Source organism: Drosophila mauritiana, chromosome X, assembly GCF_004382145.1.
Source record: "Drosophila mauritiana strain mau12 chromosome X, ASM438214v1, whole genome shotgun sequence".
Lineage (NCBI taxonomy): Eukaryota > Metazoa > Arthropoda > Insecta > Diptera > Drosophilidae > Drosophila > Drosophila mauritiana.
In genome coordinates this window covers 15,540,416-15,559,349 of record NC_046672.1, presented here as the reverse complement: position 1 = coordinate 15,559,349, position 18,934 = coordinate 15,540,416, and the positions used below count along the sequence as shown (strand labels likewise).

Below are 18,934 nucleotides of genomic sequence, written 5' to 3'. Positions count from 1 at the left end.
GAAGTTAAGTTCGTTTACAAAGCGTATTTGTTGATTTTCTATAAATAGTATAAATACAAATGCAAAATAAATATAAATAAAAAAGTTAGCTAAAATTGCAATTGGAATTGATTTCCGTTTTTCATAAGTTTATTTAAAAATAGCCAATCATTTGTTCACCGGAATTCAAAATAAATAAGGTAAAAATAAATAAAGAGAATAAATTAAGGTGTTGCAATTGAGATATTCAAATTTGGTCACGTAAAAAAGAAAAATCGTGCACATTTTAAATGTTTATATGTGCCCCATTGTACATTTTGATCCATCCCACATGTTCGCATAAATATATTCTAAAAAATATTTCCTTTATAGAATTTCTGTGCCCTTCCTCGTGCAATTCATTCTCAAAATCACTCTCATCACTCCAGCGGAAGTCCATTTATCAATAAACTATTATCAGCGCTTAGTTCTCTTGGTCCTTCGCCGACTTTCGTGTGGATTATATATCTGAAAGCATTCTTGGCATGAACATCCAGTGAATCCAATTTGCTGCACTCAGCATCTTGCTCTTTCGGAATGGGAAGACCTCGCAAGTAGGTGTCACCATCCGCCAGATCATTGGGGAACACCTTCTGGATAGCGCTCAAGAGATGCGGAACGTGCTCCGCCAGGACGTAAAGGCATGCATTTGGACCAGCATCGAAGGTGTACGCGGCATGATAGCTACCCATTCGATCGTTATAATCGTGAACGAAGGACACAATCCTGTGCGACACATCGTTCATGTAGACACACGGCGGATAGGTGTCCAGGGCGACGGCATGGAACTGATTCGAGTCCTTCATCGTTATCTCGGCGAATGCCTGAAAGTCATGGCTTGCGATGGCCTCCCTCAATCGGGTAATCCGGTCGGGAACCACTTGATCCACGCGATGCTTGATCAACTGCGACGTCTTCACCGCCTGTTGCATGCCCCTTGTCGAGGCAGTCTTCTTGCGTGCATCGTTAACGACCAGGATGAGCACATGCATGTTGGGCCAGTGGTCGGAGGCAGCTATTTGCCTAGCCACCGAATCGCTGCCATCATCCAGTGCTCCGCGATGCCACTGCACAAAACCGCCATACAGACTGCGACATGCCGATCCGCTTCCTTGCCGCGCCACCGTCGTCAGCTCCTCACTCAGCGGTATGTCGTAGAGTCGGGACAGGGAGTACACCAGGCAGGCGTAGCCAGCTGCACTGGATGCCAGTCCGGCGGCGGTGGGGAAATTGTTAACCGATGCGATGTGCAGCTTCCAGGTTGGCGGAACCTTCTGGGAGCCACTCGCAACAGCCAGTCGATGAACTGCAAAAGCATTATTAAAATTAAGATTCTATACTTTTATATATTTAACCATAAACTCACCTTCCTTCAAACAGCGCTGCAGGCGGGAACCCTCCTCGAAGGGCACCTCCTCCCCATTCAGCCACATGCGATTCCTTTCAAAGGATTCCGATGCAGTCACTGTTGTCTTGGCGCAGAGCTTGGGTGGGTGATGGGATCAAGAAAAGTAATTGTTAAAGATTTTAAAATTCTTGATAAATTGTTATTTCAGAAAATAAGTTCGAAATAACAGGATGTCGAACAACACATATTCAAAAACCCATTTTTTTTAAGTTAATAATTCCTTTTTAATTCAGTTTCAACACAAATCGAAAGAGAATCGATGAAAAGTGAAAATCTGTGAGATCTTCCCAAATTAAATAGAAAGTTTTCGTAATATTTACTTTTGTGGGAAAATTAAAACTTCGACAAGGCGCAATTTAAACTTAAACCATTATAAAAAGGTATACAGCATCTAAGGTTTTTTTAAACCACAATTTGTTGGTTTTAAAACGCAAATAAATATTTAAATATCTTTCATATTTACCTCATCGGTGCTCAGAGTCATGCTAATTGAATCATTGACGGGCAGAATGAGCTCTTCATGCCGCTTTCCCCCTTTAAAGGAATGCATATGCATAAGTTTATGCGCTTGTAAGAATGTATTAATTTACCCACAATATTTGATGAGCGCTATGTTCACGGGCGCCACACAAGTAACCGAAAACATGTTTGAATATGTTTTTAATTCAGAAATTCACTTGTTTTCAGCTGCTTTCCAGCGAAAGCGACAACTGTTGACTGCGGTGTGACCAGCAGTGGACTCTTCAAATATACCATGTGGCTCCAAAGAAAAATTTTGTGGTGGGTATTCCCCAATTACCGCCCATATTAAGGTTTGCGTCACGGCTAAACCGCTATTTCCATTTATTTTTAAACCAACGGTTCGTGGTGAGTAAACATTAGTGTTAATAAAAGTAGAAAATACATTAGCGTTATATAGAATATAGTATACAACTGTGTATGATTTTGTATTTATTATTTGAATTGTATTTTTATTGTGAATACTTGCAGCCGCAACCATTCCTAGTTCATGTGTTTCCAAATTATTAACGTGTTAAGTTTTCTTTTGGTTGTGTGTGGCTTTGAGAGACGATGGTTAAGGAGCATGTGGTGCATTAACTTGGTTAACTTGAATGGGTCGGATGAAATGATGGGGACTAGCCCTTGAGGCTCGTCATGCCCGCACGCATGACCTCGTCGACGAGAAGCAGGTTGCTGGCAATGATCGAGCAGGAGTTGAGGATCTGCTTCTTAACGATGTAGTTGTCGTAGACGCCCAGATCCACGGGCTTCATGGGCTCGCCGGTGGCCAGATCCAGGCCGACCAGTTCGGGACTCAGGCGATCCTCGACAGTCAGCTTGACGATTGTGTCCTGGGCATCGTAGCCGCTGTTCACGGCCAGCGTCTTGGGAATGACCAGCAGGGCATCGGCAAAGGCCTGCACTGCCAGGCGGGACTTGCCCTTGATGGTATCCTTGAAGGCGACCAGCTCGTTGTAGGCGCGCACCTCGAATGCTCCAGCTCCAGGAACCAGAGCCTTATCAGCAATGGTGTTGTTGATGGCACGCAGACCGTCCCTGATGGCGTCCTTGATCTGGGTGATCGTGTGCTTGTTGGGACCCTTGATCAGGATCGTGACCGACAACGGGTTCTTGCAGTCCTCCACGAAAGTGTACTTGTTCTCGCCCAGAACATGCTCGTACACCACACCGGCGTATCCCAAGTGCTCCTCCTGCAGATCGTCAAAGGAGTTCATTGCAGTGCCACCGCAGGCCAAAGCCAGACGCTCCATGTTGCGGCGCTTGGCGCGACGCAGGGCCAGGATGCCCTCCTTGGCCAGGGCGTCCAGCGAGATGGGGTCGATGCCCTTCTGGTTGATCAGGACGAAGGTTTTGTCGGTGCCATCGCACACGGAGCGCTTCAATTCGATCACCTTCTTCACACGCTGGTCGATGAATTCGCGCTCGGCGCGCACAAAGGCCTCACGCTCCTCGGCGGTCTTGTAGAAGAAGCCAGAGTTGACCTCGGCCTTCTCGTACTCCAGCGAGACATTGGCCGTAAGGATGTAGGCATTCTCCAAACGCTTCGGCATGTCCGGGTGGCGGGCACCATGGTCCATGACCAGTCCACGCACCAGCTGTGTATCGGTATCGGATTTGTGCTGCATCTCCATCAGCTCCACCATGTGGAGGTCCACGGGCTTGGTCTTATCGGCACTGGCAATGGTCAGAACGGCATTCACGCAGACGTCTGTAAGCAGATCGGCCAGGGCGGGATGCACCTTGGTCTTCAGACTTGTGTTGGCCACCTCCACCAGGTTCTTCTTGTTGATCTCCACGGGCACCTTGACCTTGTCGAGCACCTCCAATGCCTTGTCGCGTGCCTTCTCGAATCCATCGGTCATGATGCGAGGATGCAGTCCCTCAGACAGATAGATATCGGCCTGCTTCAGGAGCTCGCCAATAAGCATCACAGTGGTGGTGGTTCCATCGCCGGTGGAATCATCCTGGGCCGTGCTGGCCCTGGCAATCATGGAGGCAGTCGGATGCTGGATCTGCATTTCGTGCAGCAGGACATTGCCATCCTTGGTGATCTTGATGTCGCCGGCGCCAGAAACCAACCTGCGAAGTTTCTAGAATTAGTATGTTTGTTTCACGTTTCACGGCGCGTGAGTCAAGTCACGACTCTTTCGATGTCACTTTCAGAATCACCCGGTGCTGGATATGCAGTTAAACACACATTTCTCACTAAATTAAAACCTCTAGGGGCATCTTTCATTTAAGATTCTTTTTGAAATTGAATAAAAACCCTTGGATTCTAAGCTTTTTGCTGCAGACTTGCAACATTCCCTCTCTTTCTTTTGCGATGACGCATACCGCTAGTTCAAGTCTAACCTCAAACTTGCAGTTGCCGCAGCTGTGGCCAAAACGCTTGTTTTTTCGCCTATATACTTGCATTCTTACTCAAATTGCTAATGAAACGCAAAGTGAGGAATATTAGAGGCCGGTTTCAGTCACTTACATTTTGACGGTGCCCTTGGGTCCCAAATTGGAGCGCATCACATCCTGCAGTCCCTTGGCGGCACTGATATTAATGGCCAGAGCCTGAGAGGCGCGAGCAAACTCGGCCTTGGGGTTCAGCAAGCTAATCGAAGCCATCGCGTTTCGCAATTAAACAGAGATTTTCTTAACTGGGCGAATTAAATCAATAGGAATCGGCACAAATCCAAGCACGCTGAAAGTTAGCCGAATCGAAGAAATCAGATGACAAATGTGACCAGATGGAGGGAAAGACAACTAGAGACTTCAAAGCAGTACTATCGATAGTGTTGAGAACGATTTATTAACATCATTAACGATAGTTTAAATCACTTCCAATTTGTAGCACTTTTATTTTTTTCTAATTAGATTTTTCGTTTGCACGCAACGTATTCAAGTGGTTAACATGTAAAATGACATTTTAAGAATTTGTCATATATTTCCCGCTAGTAATGGCTTCTTTCCCGCTAAATCACAGCAAAATAAGCCGCAAGATGTAATCGGCTCACCTGCGACCACCGATGGCGATTAGTAAAAGAAATGCAACCGTGCGCCCAAACCCCAACACTAAAAAGTTTTTTTTTTATTGGCCAAATCGAGATAAAATCAAGTCAAAATAAGGCATAATACTAGAGTGCGCCAACCGCAGCGTAGAGTAACGAGAGACTTAATTGAATTCCGATCGTTAACCGGACAGGACGAGGATCCGCAGGCGGCGCGATGAGTGTCCTGGCGTATCCACGTACCAACGACGAGGAGATTTTCCGTCACTGCACCAAGGACTGCGGCATGGTGACGGCCACAGAAGACTTCCAGTACTTCGCCCTGCGTTGCATCTTCTGCAGCGAGAAGTTTCTCTACTTCGACTCCTTCATCGGCCACATGCAGACAGTTCACCTGGGCGACCAGTCCGTGGCGAATACCTCCTCCCGTCTCCCCTTCAATCTCGGCGAGCCCATGTCCCTGTCCGGTCGTAACGGGGATCTGCCCAACTTCCACGAGATCGAAGACTTAACGGACGCGGACACAGCGCTGCTGGAGCCCCAGATGGTCATTAAACAGGAGCTCCAGGATCTGCCCTGCAGCGATGATGATGTGGTCGCCGGCGAGGAAGACGACGATGAGCAACGGCTAAACGATTCCGAGGCCGATGAGGACGAGGCCATACTACCCGAAAGCGATGTACCGGTGGTCAGTTCCCAGACGCGAGCGCGCAAAAAGGTCACAAAGCAGCGCCAGAGGGACATGTCTAGCGAGGTTCTCATCGCCGGCGACGGCGATTCCTCCATGGACGACTACGGTGATCCGGATCACAGCTATATGGACGACAATTCCGGAGAGTACATGGACTTTGCCGGATTCGACGGCGTTAACCACAGTGGCTTCGGACCCGAATCGGACTTTCTCAGCTATGATGAGATGGTGGAGGAATCCCTGCTGGGAGTAAGTTATATTTTTATGCTATACAGACATATATTTTGGGCCAAATTTTCGCCCATCGATTTAAAAGCTTCATTTATTTCACCCTTAATTTTCACTCATTTCCATATATACCTATTTGTAATGATTTTATAATTTTCCCACCCCTTAGCGCGACCGGGAGGTTACGATGCACATCAAGGACCGCAAGATGATCCAGTTTCTCATCCATTCGTATCAGCGCAACCCCTTTCTGTGGGACCACGGCAATGCACAGTTCCGGGATCGCGTTAAGCGCGCCCGCTTCCTCGACTGGATTGTGCTGGAGTTCAAGAGCCGGTTTAACATCTCGCTGGCCAAGGACGCCATCACCCGCAAGTGGGACAACCTGCGCACGGTATACAAGCGGGAGTGCAATCGCATGGCCCTGGAGAAGACCAACATCAGTACGCTGTGGTACTTCAAGGAGCTGCACTTCCTCAACGAGGTATACAGCTACAACGATAAGATGTCCGATGCTGTTGTCAAGGTTAGTGGTTCTCCCCTGAATTCGATCCTATGCGTCCGCTTCTCTGATATGGGGGTGGATTGAAACGAAATCTTGTTAGCGGATTAATTAACATAAACAGGTGGACGACTTGAGTCGAGAAATTATTTATTTATCCACCGACGTGATTAGGTGGTTGGCTACCAAATCCTCCGTTTACTTCAAACATCGTAATTAAAGTCTTGAAAATATAATGGTCGACTTTTCTACGCCACTAATTAATTTTTCAACTGAATTTCTCCTGCATATGCGCAGTAATAGATTCCTCTCCTCCTTCCCACCTCATAATGCAACTCGTAAATGCCTAATCAAAGTTGTTAGTTTTGTGGGGCTGGCTAAATAAATGGCAATCAATAACTCTCATCCTTTTGACAGGAAACCTCCTATCGCCGCCGCTTCTCGGCCATTTGGAACGATACGTCTACTGCCAAGCTGCTGAGCATGGTGAAGCGGTACCAGTGCTTCTACAACCGCTTCGATCCCGACTACCGCAGCAAGGAACGACGCGGCGAGGGACTCCATCAGATGGCCATTGAACTGCAGCAGCTGATCGATGTGACCACCATCCAGATATCGAAGCGCATTTCCCAGCTGCGATTCGATTACTCCAAACAGAAGATGGAGCGCCTTAACAGCGAGCGGCTGGGCAAGAAATTCATTGCGAACTATCTGTACTACGATCAGATGCACTTCATGGACGACGACATTCCGCCATTTAAGTGCGCGCACTGCCCGGAAATAGTGCAAACACTCAGGGAACTGGACCTCCACATGCTCACCCACCAGCCCAGTTTGGGTGGCGGTTACTATTGCAACATCTGCAGCATACAGTTCCACAATGCCGGGGAGTTCGACAGCCACAAGCAGCTGCATTTGGGCGGCGTAACCGAGATCAAGTTCAACTGCGAATTGTGCACGGCCAGTTTCCGCGAGAAGGCCAACTATGATGAGCACCTGCGGCGCCATAACGAGGAGCTGTTCCTGCCCTCGCTGGCGCTTAATCACAGCATCATGGAGGGCGGCCTGGGAGATGACGAGATCGGAGTCGAGGCCGAGGAGTCCAGGGGCAGCGGCAGTCGCCGAAAAAGGAGGCACGCAGCGAAAGCAACCGATGACATGGTCGACGATGATGATCAAATTGGCGGCGGTGGAGGTGGCGGCAGTGACATTGCCAAGCCGTATGGATGCGATGTGTGTCGCCGCAGTTTCGCCACACCGGGCCACCTGAATGCGCATCGAATTGTCCACCAGGATGAGCGGGAGCGGTGCCATAAATGCGACTATCCGCAGTGCAATAAATCGTTTGTGGCACGCAACAGCCTGTTCGAGCACCTGAAGCAGCACTACAGCAACGAGGAGTTCAAGTGCGACATTTGCGGCAAGACATTCAAGTCGACAAAGAATCTGCAGAACCACAAGCAGATCCACGACAAGATCAAGCGCTACGTCTGCCAGATATGCGGTTCGGCGTTTGCCCAAGCGGCCGGTCTCTATCTGCACAAGCGTCGACACAATCGACCCAATGGTGCCGTCGGCGCTGTTGGGCGTTCGGGTCGTAGCAGTCTGTGAGATAGGGATTGGGAGAGGGACAAGGACAAGGACTGGTCCAAGGCCAAGAGTCGCGGTAGGGGGCGCGGACGTGGCCGTGGGCGTGGTCGCTATGTCAAATAGTTTTAAATTTAACTAAAATTGAAACCGCAACTGCAACTGTAACATCTTTAAATTGCCAACAACTTGGGCAACTTAGTTAGCTTTCATAATCTTAGTTTTAGACTCACTCCGATGTTCAGATATATTTTGCAATTTGATTCAGTTGAAAACCAATGCCAGGGAACTGAAATTACGCAGTAGCAATAACTTTGCATCCATGCAGCTATCATACAAATATCATATTTGTATCTCCAATATTGTCTGAATCGAAACCGCGAACAGGGTCTCATGTATTATTTTGTTTTATATTTATTAACTCTCGAAGCTACACCTAATTTAATTGTACTCTATTCGAATCCACTTACCTGTAGACGTACTTAAACGCAAAAGTATTTAACAACAACGCCCATGAATGCAACTTTAGTTCTAAGAGTATGATAGAACACTTACACTTCCTTTGAATTCCCAATGATTTTTGAGTGAGTTCAAATTGACAGAGAAGGCGATAGGAAGGGCCAGAAAGAGAGGGGTAGAGAGGTACTTATAATTAATAACAAATGCTTAACATTTCAGTGCCAATTTCGAGTTCTTCTCCCCAGACACAAACAGCATTACAATCTGATTATTGATGTAAGAATTGTATACATTCCTTCCCGTCCCGCGATAATCGATGTGAGCGAGTAGATGCATTCCAGAACTAAGTATTTCATAAAGTATTCTATGTACTAACTATATATTTATACGCAAGAACCACAACTGCAGCAGCCAATTGCCATCAAAACTGATAGACCGAACCGAAAGCCCAGCAAGATAAGCCGTTGATTAACAGCAATAACTAAGTTACTAAGCACATCTAACAAGCAACTATGTATGTTTAAGCCACACAATGAGAAAATACAACCACAAAACATAATGTGCAGCATGTTGCGTGGCCACTGTCGCATTGCCATCGCGCCTGATGGCCACGAAACGCACTGTCCGCGAACGACTGAATCTGTAATACACTTCGAGGCGAGTTAGGTTCTCGAACAAATATCGCGCCACTTCGTCCTGTAATCGTAACTTTAACCTATCCTACATATATGTAATCCTATCTGTAAATATATAACGCGAGCAGGCCGATTATGTAACTATAAACAGCATACGAATCGTAGCTATAGCCATGGCAATATGTATAGCGTACGGAAACGAGAGCCCAGTGTGGGACGAAGCTTCATTCATCCTAAGCCTAAGTTCATTTAGCACAATTTCGCAGAGCATCCGGCTCGGCGGCTAACTCATTAATGCGAAATTAGCCAAAATCCAAGACAACGCCTATGCAAGGATTTGGGATTCGGGATTTAGGGGGCGAGCATTCAAACAAATTGTGAAATAGTTAACAGAGGCGAAATGCGAGGTGACAAAAATACAAAACAATTTAGAGCCAGAGGGAGATTATTAATCACAAGAATCGTAACAAAAGTGCGCTTCCAGGAGAATCAGAAGGAAAGAAACAAACAAACAAAAAACACCACACACAACCTACAAAACAAGCAAAGAGAAACTCATCCGAAAAAAAGAACGAAATATTTAAACAAACTAGCAGCGTAATGAATACGTATTTTAAACCGTAAGAAACGTCTTCGAAACATGTAAATTAACTGAGAGAAACGATGGCAGAAGGAAATCACAATTTTATTTATCTTAGTAATATCGAATGAGATTTTAGTAACATACAATATATACACAAGCGTATTCGAAGTATTCTCGAATAAATAGGTTTAAATAATTATTTAAAAAGCAAGCCAAACTAGTTTCATTCGAGGGCGGGCTCTTACTTTTACTTTCCACAAAAACATATGTATTTTGCAATAATAAGCGATGATAAGCGATGACGTTTTTATCAGTATACCCTGACACTTGTGTTGTCGCGCGTCTGGGAAGATTCAATGGAGGTGGAACCACCAGACGCCATGCCTTGGAATCATCTTGTTTGTTTACACCATTTAAGTAATATATTTGGAATTCTCTTGACGTCACAAAAAGCGCAGCGTCATGCTGAGTTGGGCATTCGAAATTGTATGCCTATATGACACTGAAACAATCTGCTTGGTTTTTATCAAAATATTAAACAATATCTATTTATCTCTTTCAATATTTATTATGGCAAAGCAACAGATTGGGCTAGATCTTAAAGTTTCAAATTTATTTAATTCATTTAGATGTCAACAGTTGGTAGAAGCACTTGGCAATAACTACAGACTCCGTGGGACTTACTACCCTCCGTCCACGTGCCATCAGCGACCAAAATCCGTTGTTGTTAGCCCATTTGGGGGCATATCTCCCAGGGATTCGGCCCCTTAAGACGCAGAAACGATCACTCGACAGGGGCGTGTTTGGCATACTTATATTTATATATGGGGTATGCATTAGTGTCTAGCCCCAACGCCGTATCTATACCTACCAATCCGGCACATTTCACCATTGCGTCGGCAGGTCGGCAGCGTGCCAATTTTTATTGTTGCGATAATTAGCACTCCCGGCTGTGTTTTGATCGATCCGATCAATTAGCGAGCGGCCACCGAGCCTCTCGACTTCTACCGGCTTCTAGGGCTCTCCAGATACATAAATGCGTCCACTGTTGACTGGGCGGGATTCAGAGTTTCGGGTAGCGTCTAGTATATATGCGTGTGCGTACACGGAAAAAAAAACCAGGTCAATATAGAATAGGCACGGCGTATATTGACAAAAGTGGCGGGCTTGTAGCCCAAAACTTGATGATTGTACATATACTTTAACATTTATATCAACAATTTAAGACATTTTGCTTTCTGTGTACCCTGATTAGATAGTCTACAGCGGAATAACAGATTTAGCCATATACAATGTATGTTTTTAGCTTTTGAACTGGTCGTTCCTTTAATCACTTTTTTAGGCATTACTCACGGCCCGAAACAATCAACAATTACAGTACAATTATTATATACAGCCGGCTGAGCTCGGAAACAAAATGTGGGATTCCGGTTTGCAGTTGGGTACTTGGGTGCTTGGTTGCTTGGGTTCAATGTGCCACCCCGTGTCGAGTGTGTCCTCCTCAGACACGATTCGCAGGTTGACGGCACCAGGCTCTCACCTCTACTGATGCCCCTTTGACTAGAGTTCCTAAATCAGCTCGCCGCGCTCGTTCACCTTGATCACCCGGACGCGGGCATGCCGGTCGGCCAGCACCTGGTCGATATTCTTGCTGGTACTGATTCCAGAGCTAATGCTGCTATCGCCATCGCTGCCGGTGAACAGTCCCAGATTGTCCTTGATCAGATGGTCGACGGCACAGCCGTCGCACTGTAGGATCACCACGCCGCTGTAGTAGGCCTCCTCGCTGATGGTCTTCGTGTTGCGGGTGTTGCACAGCTTGCAGCGGTACACCAGCTCCATGCGGCGTTGCATGCGTCCGAAGCGCTTCAGTGTCGTTGGCGACAGAGAGCCATTCGCCTGGTTTCCGGACGTGGTGCGTCCCAGGTCAAACTGTTTGGCCGTGAAATGACACGCATCGAGTATGGAGCGCGGTATGGAAAGCGGTGCTGGACGCGACGATTTTAGCTGCTGCTCGGCATCGTTGGTCAACGGCACGGCGTCCACCGCCGGCTGCTGCTGGGTGGCGTTGAGGATTGCGTTTTGTCCATTCTGGCGCAAATAGTTGAGAGTTCGCGATGTGAAGATGTTGCGCAATGCGTTCATTTTATGTTGCTATTAAGCGGTGTTGCACATCCGCGTTGCTTTCTGCTCTTGTCGCCCGCTGCAGTGCGTCCTGAATTCTGGCGCCGCACGTGCTGAATGTTGGGTAGTTACTGCGTTTTGTTTTGCCCCAAATGGGGAAGAAAATGGTTAAGTGGAGCGATGAAAACAGCTGTTGGCTATCGTTATCGAAACAGCGCAGGCGGTTGGCTGGAAAACACAGCTTTTTACCGCTTAAATTTAGTTCTCACACTTTGGCTATTTTGTAGCCAGGAAGCAACGCAGGCGGTTGGCTGGAAAACACAGCTTTTTACCGCTTAAATTTAGTTCTCACACTTTGGCTATTTTGTAGCCAGGTTCGGTAATTTGTCTCTATTGGCAGAAGTTTATGTATTGCGAATTGAAGACTCGTAACAGCATTTCGAAAAACAAATTTGTAGTATAAATACCAAGCAATCATGGAATTTCACATCTTAGAAAAAGCTAACGGCTGAAGAACAGAGTTCACCACTGAGCGCCTATCGAACCCGATAATCACAACAAAAGACAATCGGAAGCCGGCTACTATATTATATAGCCACCAGATACTATTCGTTACCAAGCCGATCTCATCTTCCAGAAATGGGCCGCTAATTGCTGCTGGAGCATAAATCAAAAGCCATGAACTTTGCACGCCTGAGATTGGGGCAGATGGTCCTGGGAGGACTTCGAATTCCGCGCCAGCAGACGCAGACGCAGTGGATGATGGTACGGCGCCGATGGTTGGCCAGTGAAGCCACCTCATCGGCTGCGGCGCCAGCTCAAGCAGCTTCTGCACCTAGAACTCAAACGCAACCGCGGGTAAAACCATTGCCGCTAGCCGAGGAGCGCCTGGAGTCGATACTATCGCCCATTCGCACCAGGATCATTCGAAAGAAGCGCTTGGCCATCGATGAACTGTCCGCTTTAGGGTTTCTCAACACTCGTGGTTATACGACCGCCGAGGAGTACAATCTGGAGGATCTGCAGATAGCCCTTCGCGAGCAGAACCTGTACGAGACGAAGCGTTTCTTCTCCACAGACAATCTGGACGTGGAGCAGAATGTGCTCTTTGTGGCGGCCAAATATCCGACAGGTCAGCAGCCGCGGGAGATATTCTTTTTCCGCGAGGGCTCGGTGGTCTTTTGGAACTGCAGCGACATCGAGACGAACAATGTGCTTAGTTTCCTGCGCGCCTTCGAAAGGGAATCGTATGTGAGTGCCCTGGTTCACGGGGAGAGCGAGGTGATGCCCTATACCTACATTCCATCGACGGCGGTGGATGTCGAGGGCGATCTAGTGGCGGAGAGCAGCGACTTCAATGTCACGTCACGGGCATTCTTCCAGAATGGCAAGTTCTTTGTCACCGCCGATACGGATAGTTTTCTGTACAAGTACACCTTCTCCAATGCGATGGCACAGTCAATAAAGCTGGGCATGTGGGAGGCGACACTGGACCGCTACATAGACTCCATAGAACATCTCACCGAGGATCTAAAGCGTGGTCGCCGATTAAGAATCTCGCGGGCGGCGATGCTGCGAAAAACCGGTGAATTATTTGCCCTGCGTCATGTAATCAACCTATCGTCGGATCTACTGGATGCACCCGATTTCTACTGGGATCGCGAGGAACTGGAGGCACTGTACCTGCAGGTGTGCTCCTACTTCAGCATCTCACGGCGCACCAAGGTGATGAACGAGAAGATCAACCACTGCGTGGAACTGGCCGAGCTGGTGTCCCACAATCTGAACGATGCCCATCATATCCGGCTCGAGTGGATGATCATAATCCTGATCATGGTGGAGGTGGGCTTCGAAGTGCTGCACTTCGTCAGCGATCACAGTGAACCCCATAAACTAGAGGTCCTGCCACTGGCTGCTCCTGCCGCCTCGATTCCCAATTAGCAAGTAGGCTTGGTTGACAGTTTTTTGTACTATATTTGTATTTTGCCGAAATATAGAATTGTTCCAAAAGTTCGTTTGATCCGTGCTTTCATTTTATATGTTATCCTTATTTAATTTGTTGTAGACCGTTAAAAAATAACGATTTAAAAAATCTAGCCAGATTCAATTAAAAAAATGGCTAGATTAATCGACAGCACTAAAGCAGACGAAGTGTCATTTGTTGTCCTACTCCGAAAAATGCTATATTGTATATATATTTTTATTGTATGATATTTATATTTTGCCGAAATATAGAATTGTTAGCGTGCCAAAAAGTCGTTTCAATATAGTAAAAAACTTTGTTTGATATTTAATATGTTGCAGACCGTTAAAAACACCAAATATTACCGTTTTAAAAATCTCGCTAAATTGAAAAAATTGCTAGATTAATCGACAGCACTAAAGCACCAGAAAGTGTTGTTTGTTGTCCTCTTCCGGAAAATGGTATAGATCCATGTTGAGGACGAAAAGGATGGCCAACGCTGTGGTGGTGTTGGACAACGGGGCGCACACAGCGAAAGTGGGCCTGGCCAACCAGGATGAGCCCCAGGTGGTGCCGAACTGCATCATGAAAGCAAAGAGCGAGCGGAGACGCGCTTTTGTAGGCAATCAAATAGATGAATGCCGGGACACATCGGCGCTCTATTACATTCTGGCGTTCCAACGCGGCTACCTGCTCAACTGGCAAACTCAGAAAACGGTGTGGGATTACATATTCAGCAAGGACGGCATTGGTTGTTCGCTGGAGAACCGCAATATTGTCATCACCGAGCCGCAGATGAACTTCCAGAGCGTCCAGGAGGCAACGCTAGAGATGCTGTTCGAGGAGTACAAGGTTGATGGGGTATACAAGACAACTGCTGCCGATCTGGCTGCTTTTAACTATGTGGCTGACAGCGAGGAGCGGACTACAATGGAATCGCTTAACTGCATCATCATCGATGTTGGCTACAGTTTCACCCACATTGTTCCCTTTGTGCTGGGACGGCGCGTTCTCGAGGGCATACGACGCATCGACATGGGCGGGAAGGCGCTGACCAACCACCTAAAGGAGCTAATCTCTTATCGCCACCTAAACGTCATGGACGAGAGTCATGTGGTTAACCAGATCAAGGAGGATGTCTGCTTTGTTGCGGAGGACTTCAAGCAGGCGATGCAGGTGCATTATTCGGAGGAGAAGCGACGCGAAATCACCGTTGATTATGTCCTTCCAGACTTCACCACCGTCAAACGGGGCTATGTTCGTGTTCCCGGAAAGCCACGCGAGGATGAGGAGCAGCAGCAAATGGTGTCACTGTGCAATGAACGCTTCACCGTGCCCGAGCTGCTCTTCAATCCCTCGGACATTGGTGTGCAACAGGTGGGCATTCCGGAGGCGGTGGCCGATTGTCTGAAGGCTTGCCCCTGGGAAGCGCACCGCGACCTCCTGCTCAATATCCTTATTGTTGGCGGCAGTGCCCAGTTTCCCGGATTTCTGCCGCGTCTAAAGCACGATTTACGTGCCCTGGTGCCCGACGATCTTGAAGTGTCGCTCATCTGTCCCGAGGATCCGTTGAGGTACGCGTGGTACGGCGGCAAGGAGGTGGCGACCAGCCCCAACTTTGATGAGTTTGTTTACACGCAAGACGACTACGAGGAGTACGGTTTCCTGGGTATAAATCAGCGGTAATATACGCGTAGTTGAAGTATTTTTTCAATAATAAACTTGATTCGCAAATGGGTTTTCTAGAACATTCCTTGTCTATATATTGAACTAGGGCTAAAGAGGACAAACTGCCAGCCTGTGGCCAGGAAGCGGGTGCGTCACTTACCTAGCGCTACAACTAAAATTTAACTATAGAACACAACTTAACATTTAGAATTCGTTTGCGAAGTAAAATTTACAAAGGATAAGGTGCTTTTGCCAACAACGCAATGAGATACAAGGTCGGGCCGCGTACTGCATTTAACTTGGTTAATTTAGGTCTGTCTGCGAGGCGGGTGCCGGCGGATCTCCTCCGGATCTCCATCGGTTTACATGCTGAACGATTCGCCGCAGCCGCATGTGCCCTTAATGTTCGGATTGTTAAACACGAACTCGCTGGACAGCTTCGATTCCACAAAGTCCATCTCGGTGCCTGGAAGCGAATTATAAAGTGTATTAGCTGGCTTGTCCAATTCTATGTTGCTAAGCTGGTATGAACTTACCCAGCAGCGACAACTGCGCTTTCTTGTCGATGAAGACCTTGACGCCATCCTGGACCACCTCCTCATCCAACTTGTCTGCTGGCAAAAATTGAAACAGAGAGCTGAGCATTAGATCTCTACCGAAAAACATTCTGTCCAGAGTGGCTTACCTTTTTGGCTGGCATAGTCCAACGTGTAGGACAGACCATTGCATCCTCGCTGCCGTACGCCCACCTTTAGGCCAACCTGTGGCAGAAACAACATCGAATTTCAGTTATTAAATATGTGGTTTATTTATAGGCAGCCTTGGTTATTAGCCAAAGATAAAGAACTCGAGCTTATTTGTGAAAGGCGATCTTTTGTTAAGGCCATAGAATCCCCACTAAAAGGTAGCCTCGGTTCGATGACAACTTGTCAGCAGTCACTCACCATGTCCGGCTTGTCCTGCAGAAGCGTCTTGATGCGCAGCACCGCCGCGGGGGTCTGGAAAGGATTGGGTGAGATTAGAATCATCAGATCGAAGGGGACTGTTACTTCATCGGCAGCAGCACGCGCCGATTTCACCAGGTTTTAGTTTCCTTACCAGAGTCAGAGCGGCCCGCGTCGGGATTAACTTGCGGCCCTTGACCGCCCGCACTGTCGCCGTTGCCACCACACGTGTCGCCATCGGTTCACGCGCTTTATATAATTTGTTTTCCTCGAGAATTTCCACAAAAAAATTCGAAAATATGAGTGCTTACTACCTAATGGTCGATAGTACTGTCGATAGTATCACGTGAGATGGCATTAACAGATGTCATCGATTGGCAGTGTCACGGGCTAGCGGAGAAACGGTTACTACCTATTTGAAAAATAAGTTCTTTTTAAGTCCCAGAGTCCGGGTGGACTCTTTAATTACTTAATATTTCTCAGTGGAATTTTTGTTTTAAATTTTTTTTAAATGTATGTAAGTTACAGCAAAGTTTATCAGCACCAGTGACAGCTAAAGTAACTCTTTAAAATCGTGACTCGCGACTAATTTTGAAATGAAAGGAAGTGCCATCTCTAAGCTTAAATGAATTTCACACTTTTCGATCAGGTTAAATAATATCAACAAAATCAGGAATATGTCCGCCCTGAGACAATTTTATAAAATCAGCGCAGGTGTGAGAAGAGGCGCACTACTTGCCAGTTCTCGAAAAACACAAATCGATGCCTTAAATAGTCCACAATTGCAGTTGCAAGTGCATCACTTTGCAACCAAAACACAAACAGCTGTTTTTAGCAGCAGCAACAACTACACGTGCATTTGCCGCAGTATACACTGCAGTAAACCAGTGGTATGTTTGGAAATCAGTTTTAAATATAAATAAACTATCCAATTGATATTAAAATAATTTTATTTACATGTGTAATTTAAAAAATAATAAAAAATCAAATGCAATAGTTAAAATTATGTATAACAAACAAAAGTTAAGTATAACTATTTTGCTTTGCTCCCAGGATGATGCGGACAAGACGGTGGCCACGAATAGCATTCCCCTGGCGAAACTGGAGGCCAAGATGCAGCTCATCTACACCTGCAAGGTGTGCCAGACGCGGAACATGAAGACCATTTCGAAGCTGGCATACCAACGCGGCGTTGTCATCGTGACCTGCGAGGGCTGCTCCAATCACCACCTGATCGCCGACAACCTGAACTGGTTCACAGATCTGGACGGCAAGCGCAACATCGAGGAGATCCTGGCCGAGAAGGGCGAGAAGGTGGTTCGCCTGACCGATGGCAACTGCGAGTTTTTGCCGAAACATGATTAAAATCGTAGTGTAGTTAAGTGAAAACGAATGCCACTTTATTTAGCAGGTCCAGCAAATGTGTCCAGCAATTGGCGGGTAGTTGGGCACGCAGCTGCTGGGCGAACTGCCGGCGACATATGGATCCGGTGGCCAGCATCAGGTAGGTTATGTATGTGGCCTCGTTCACGGGCAGCTGCGAGACAGCCGTGACTGGCGCATCAGCGGTCAATTGCATCTCGTCCAAGTCTAAGTAGGGCAGGTGGCGATTCCAATGGTCGATTAGGTAGGTAATCAGGCTGCCAGCCAGACGTACATGCTCCATACTGGCCCAGAATCTCATCTCATTGCCGGATTGCGATACGAACAGAAAGATATTGTGCAGGAAGCCGGTGCAAGCGGTAGATCCGCCCTCCGTCAGGGTGTCGCAGATCATGTGGCGCATTAGGTAGCAATCGGTGTGAATGTCGCTGTCCTTTGGCTCCCTAAAAAGCTGCAGCCACACCTGGTACTCAATCAGCTCCATGGAGCGCTTTATTGCGGTCTGCATGTCCTCAAGGCTGGACAAGCGGCCAATCCGCTTGACTAGCCGTCGCATCTGCTGAAGATCGGGATTAATAAAATCGCTGGAAGAAAGCGCATCGGATTGGCGTATTGCCGACCAGTCCAAATCACCGATCACACTCCATGCCGGCTGAATCTCGGCCAATGTGCGATGCGAAAGGTGAAGAAGTGGTGCATGAGCTTCTCCCTTTCGTGTGTTCACAATGGTGGTGCACAGCTCACGAATGCACTTTCTCCTATCCTCCAGTGCGGAGCAGCCAGCGAAGAAGCCACGGCAATCGCAGTGCTCGGCCAGCGATTCCCCGAAGCGATCATAGCACTCGAACAGGTACAGGTGAGCCTTTAGCAGGGATTCCACAACGGATTGGCTCAGTCGCAGATGCCGGTGCTCGGAGTGCATCTCCTCGTGGCAATCGTGCAGCCATGTGAGTAGCTTGCGACAGTGCGGCGCCACATCTTCAAGCGCGCTGCTCGTGGATAAGCTCAGTTCTTTTCGGATAAACAAATCCATACGGACTGCAGCTGTCAGCTGTCCGAAAATTCGATGTCACGATCTATAGTCTATCGGTTTGCTGTGCATGAGATATCGATCTGACGTTGCGATAGAATCGAATTTCAAATGAAATGGCGCCCAATTCAAATAAGATCGACATTTAGACCTTATATATGTATTTATAACGATGACGTACCCATCCTTT

At 47.3% G+C, this 18,934-nt stretch overlaps 9 protein-coding genes across 10 annotated transcripts; 4 read left to right on the top strand and 5 right to left on the bottom strand.

Moving 5' to 3' along the window:
• Positions 1-95: 95 nt before the first annotated feature.
• LOC117146430 (diphosphomevalonate decarboxylase) lies at positions 96-2,153 on the bottom strand. Its single transcript, XM_033312637.1, has 4 exons — positions 2,021-2,153; positions 1,890-1,960; positions 1,385-1,502; positions 96-1,324 (listed from the first exon to the last, which is right to left on the bottom strand). Exons 1-4 carry the CDS (start codon positions 2,070-2,072, stop codon positions 399-401), a joined length of 1,167 nt encoding a protein of 388 aa, XP_033168528.1. The 5' UTR covers positions 2,073-2,153; the 3' UTR covers positions 96-398.
• Positions 2,154-2,347: 194 nt separating this feature from the next.
• Positions 2,348-4,690, bottom strand: LOC117148713 (T-complex protein 1 subunit zeta). Its single transcript, XM_033316262.1, has 2 exons — positions 4,428-4,690; positions 2,348-4,027 (listed from the first exon to the last, which is right to left on the bottom strand). Exons 1-2 carry the CDS (start codon positions 4,562-4,564, stop codon positions 2,563-2,565), a joined length of 1,602 nt encoding a protein of 533 aa, XP_033172153.1. The 5' UTR covers positions 4,565-4,690; the 3' UTR covers positions 2,348-2,562.
• Positions 4,691-4,984: 294 nt separating this feature from the next.
• LOC117148712 (putative zinc finger protein 840) lies at positions 4,985-9,197 on the top strand. Its single transcript, XM_033316260.1, has 3 exons — positions 4,985-5,887; positions 6,036-6,392; positions 6,786-9,197. Exons 1-3 carry the CDS (start codon positions 5,165-5,167, stop codon positions 7,977-7,979), a joined length of 2,274 nt encoding a protein of 757 aa, XP_033172151.1. The 5' UTR covers positions 4,985-5,164; the 3' UTR covers positions 7,980-9,197.
• Positions 9,198-10,927: 1,730 nt separating this feature from the next.
• LOC117148715 (DNL-type zinc finger protein) lies at positions 10,928-11,961 on the bottom strand. Its single transcript, XM_033316264.1, has one exon. The coding sequence runs from the start codon at positions 11,775-11,777 to the stop codon at positions 11,202-11,204; it is 576 nt and encodes a 191-aa protein (XP_033172155.1). The 5' UTR covers positions 11,778-11,961; the 3' UTR covers positions 10,928-11,201.
• Positions 11,962-12,193: 232 nt separating this feature from the next.
• On the top strand, positions 12,194-13,769 carry LOC117148714 (required for meiotic nuclear division protein 1 homolog). Its single transcript, XM_033316263.1, has one exon. It carries the CDS (start codon positions 12,435-12,437, stop codon positions 13,695-13,697), a length of 1,263 nt encoding a protein of 420 aa, XP_033172154.1. The 5' UTR covers positions 12,194-12,434; the 3' UTR covers positions 13,698-13,769.
• Positions 13,770-14,135: 366 nt separating this feature from the next.
• On the top strand, positions 14,136-15,469 carry LOC117147374 (actin-related protein 6). The gene has a single exon (XM_033314243.1). The coding sequence runs from the start codon at positions 14,191-14,193 to the stop codon at positions 15,403-15,405; it is 1,215 nt and encodes a 404-aa protein (XP_033170134.1). The 5' UTR covers positions 14,136-14,190; the 3' UTR covers positions 15,406-15,469.
• On the bottom strand, positions 15,452-16,676 carry LOC117147377 (iron-sulfur cluster assembly 1 homolog, mitochondrial). Of its 2 annotated transcripts, none has more exons than XM_033314246.1 (5): positions 16,486-16,676; positions 16,332-16,385; positions 16,073-16,148; positions 15,924-16,001; positions 15,452-15,853 (listed from the first exon to the last, which is right to left on the bottom strand). In XM_033314246.1, the coding sequence occupies exons 1-5, from the start codon at positions 16,567-16,569 to the stop codon at positions 15,750-15,752; spliced, it is 396 nt and encodes a 131-aa protein (XP_033170137.1). In that variant the 5' UTR covers positions 16,570-16,676; the 3' UTR covers positions 15,452-15,749. The 2 variants fall into 2 exon arrangements, with proteins under 2 accessions (XP_033170137.1, XP_033170138.1); XM_033314247.1 differs by having other exon boundaries at positions 15,924-15,998.
• Positions 16,677-16,947: 271 nt separating this feature from the next.
• Positions 16,948-17,720, top strand: LOC117147376 (uncharacterized protein C24H6.02c). The gene is made up of 2 exons (XM_033314245.1): positions 16,948-17,221; positions 17,385-17,720. The coding sequence occupies exons 1-2, from the start codon at positions 17,009-17,011 to the stop codon at positions 17,694-17,696; spliced, it is 525 nt and encodes a 174-aa protein (XP_033170136.1). The 5' UTR covers positions 16,948-17,008; the 3' UTR covers positions 17,697-17,720.
• Positions 17,692-18,778, bottom strand: LOC117147375. The gene has a single exon (XM_033314244.1). It carries the CDS (start codon positions 18,745-18,747, stop codon positions 17,710-17,712), a length of 1,038 nt encoding a protein of 345 aa, XP_033170135.1. The 5' UTR covers positions 18,748-18,778; the 3' UTR covers positions 17,692-17,709.
• Between the last annotated feature and the right edge of the window lie 156 nt (positions 18,779-18,934).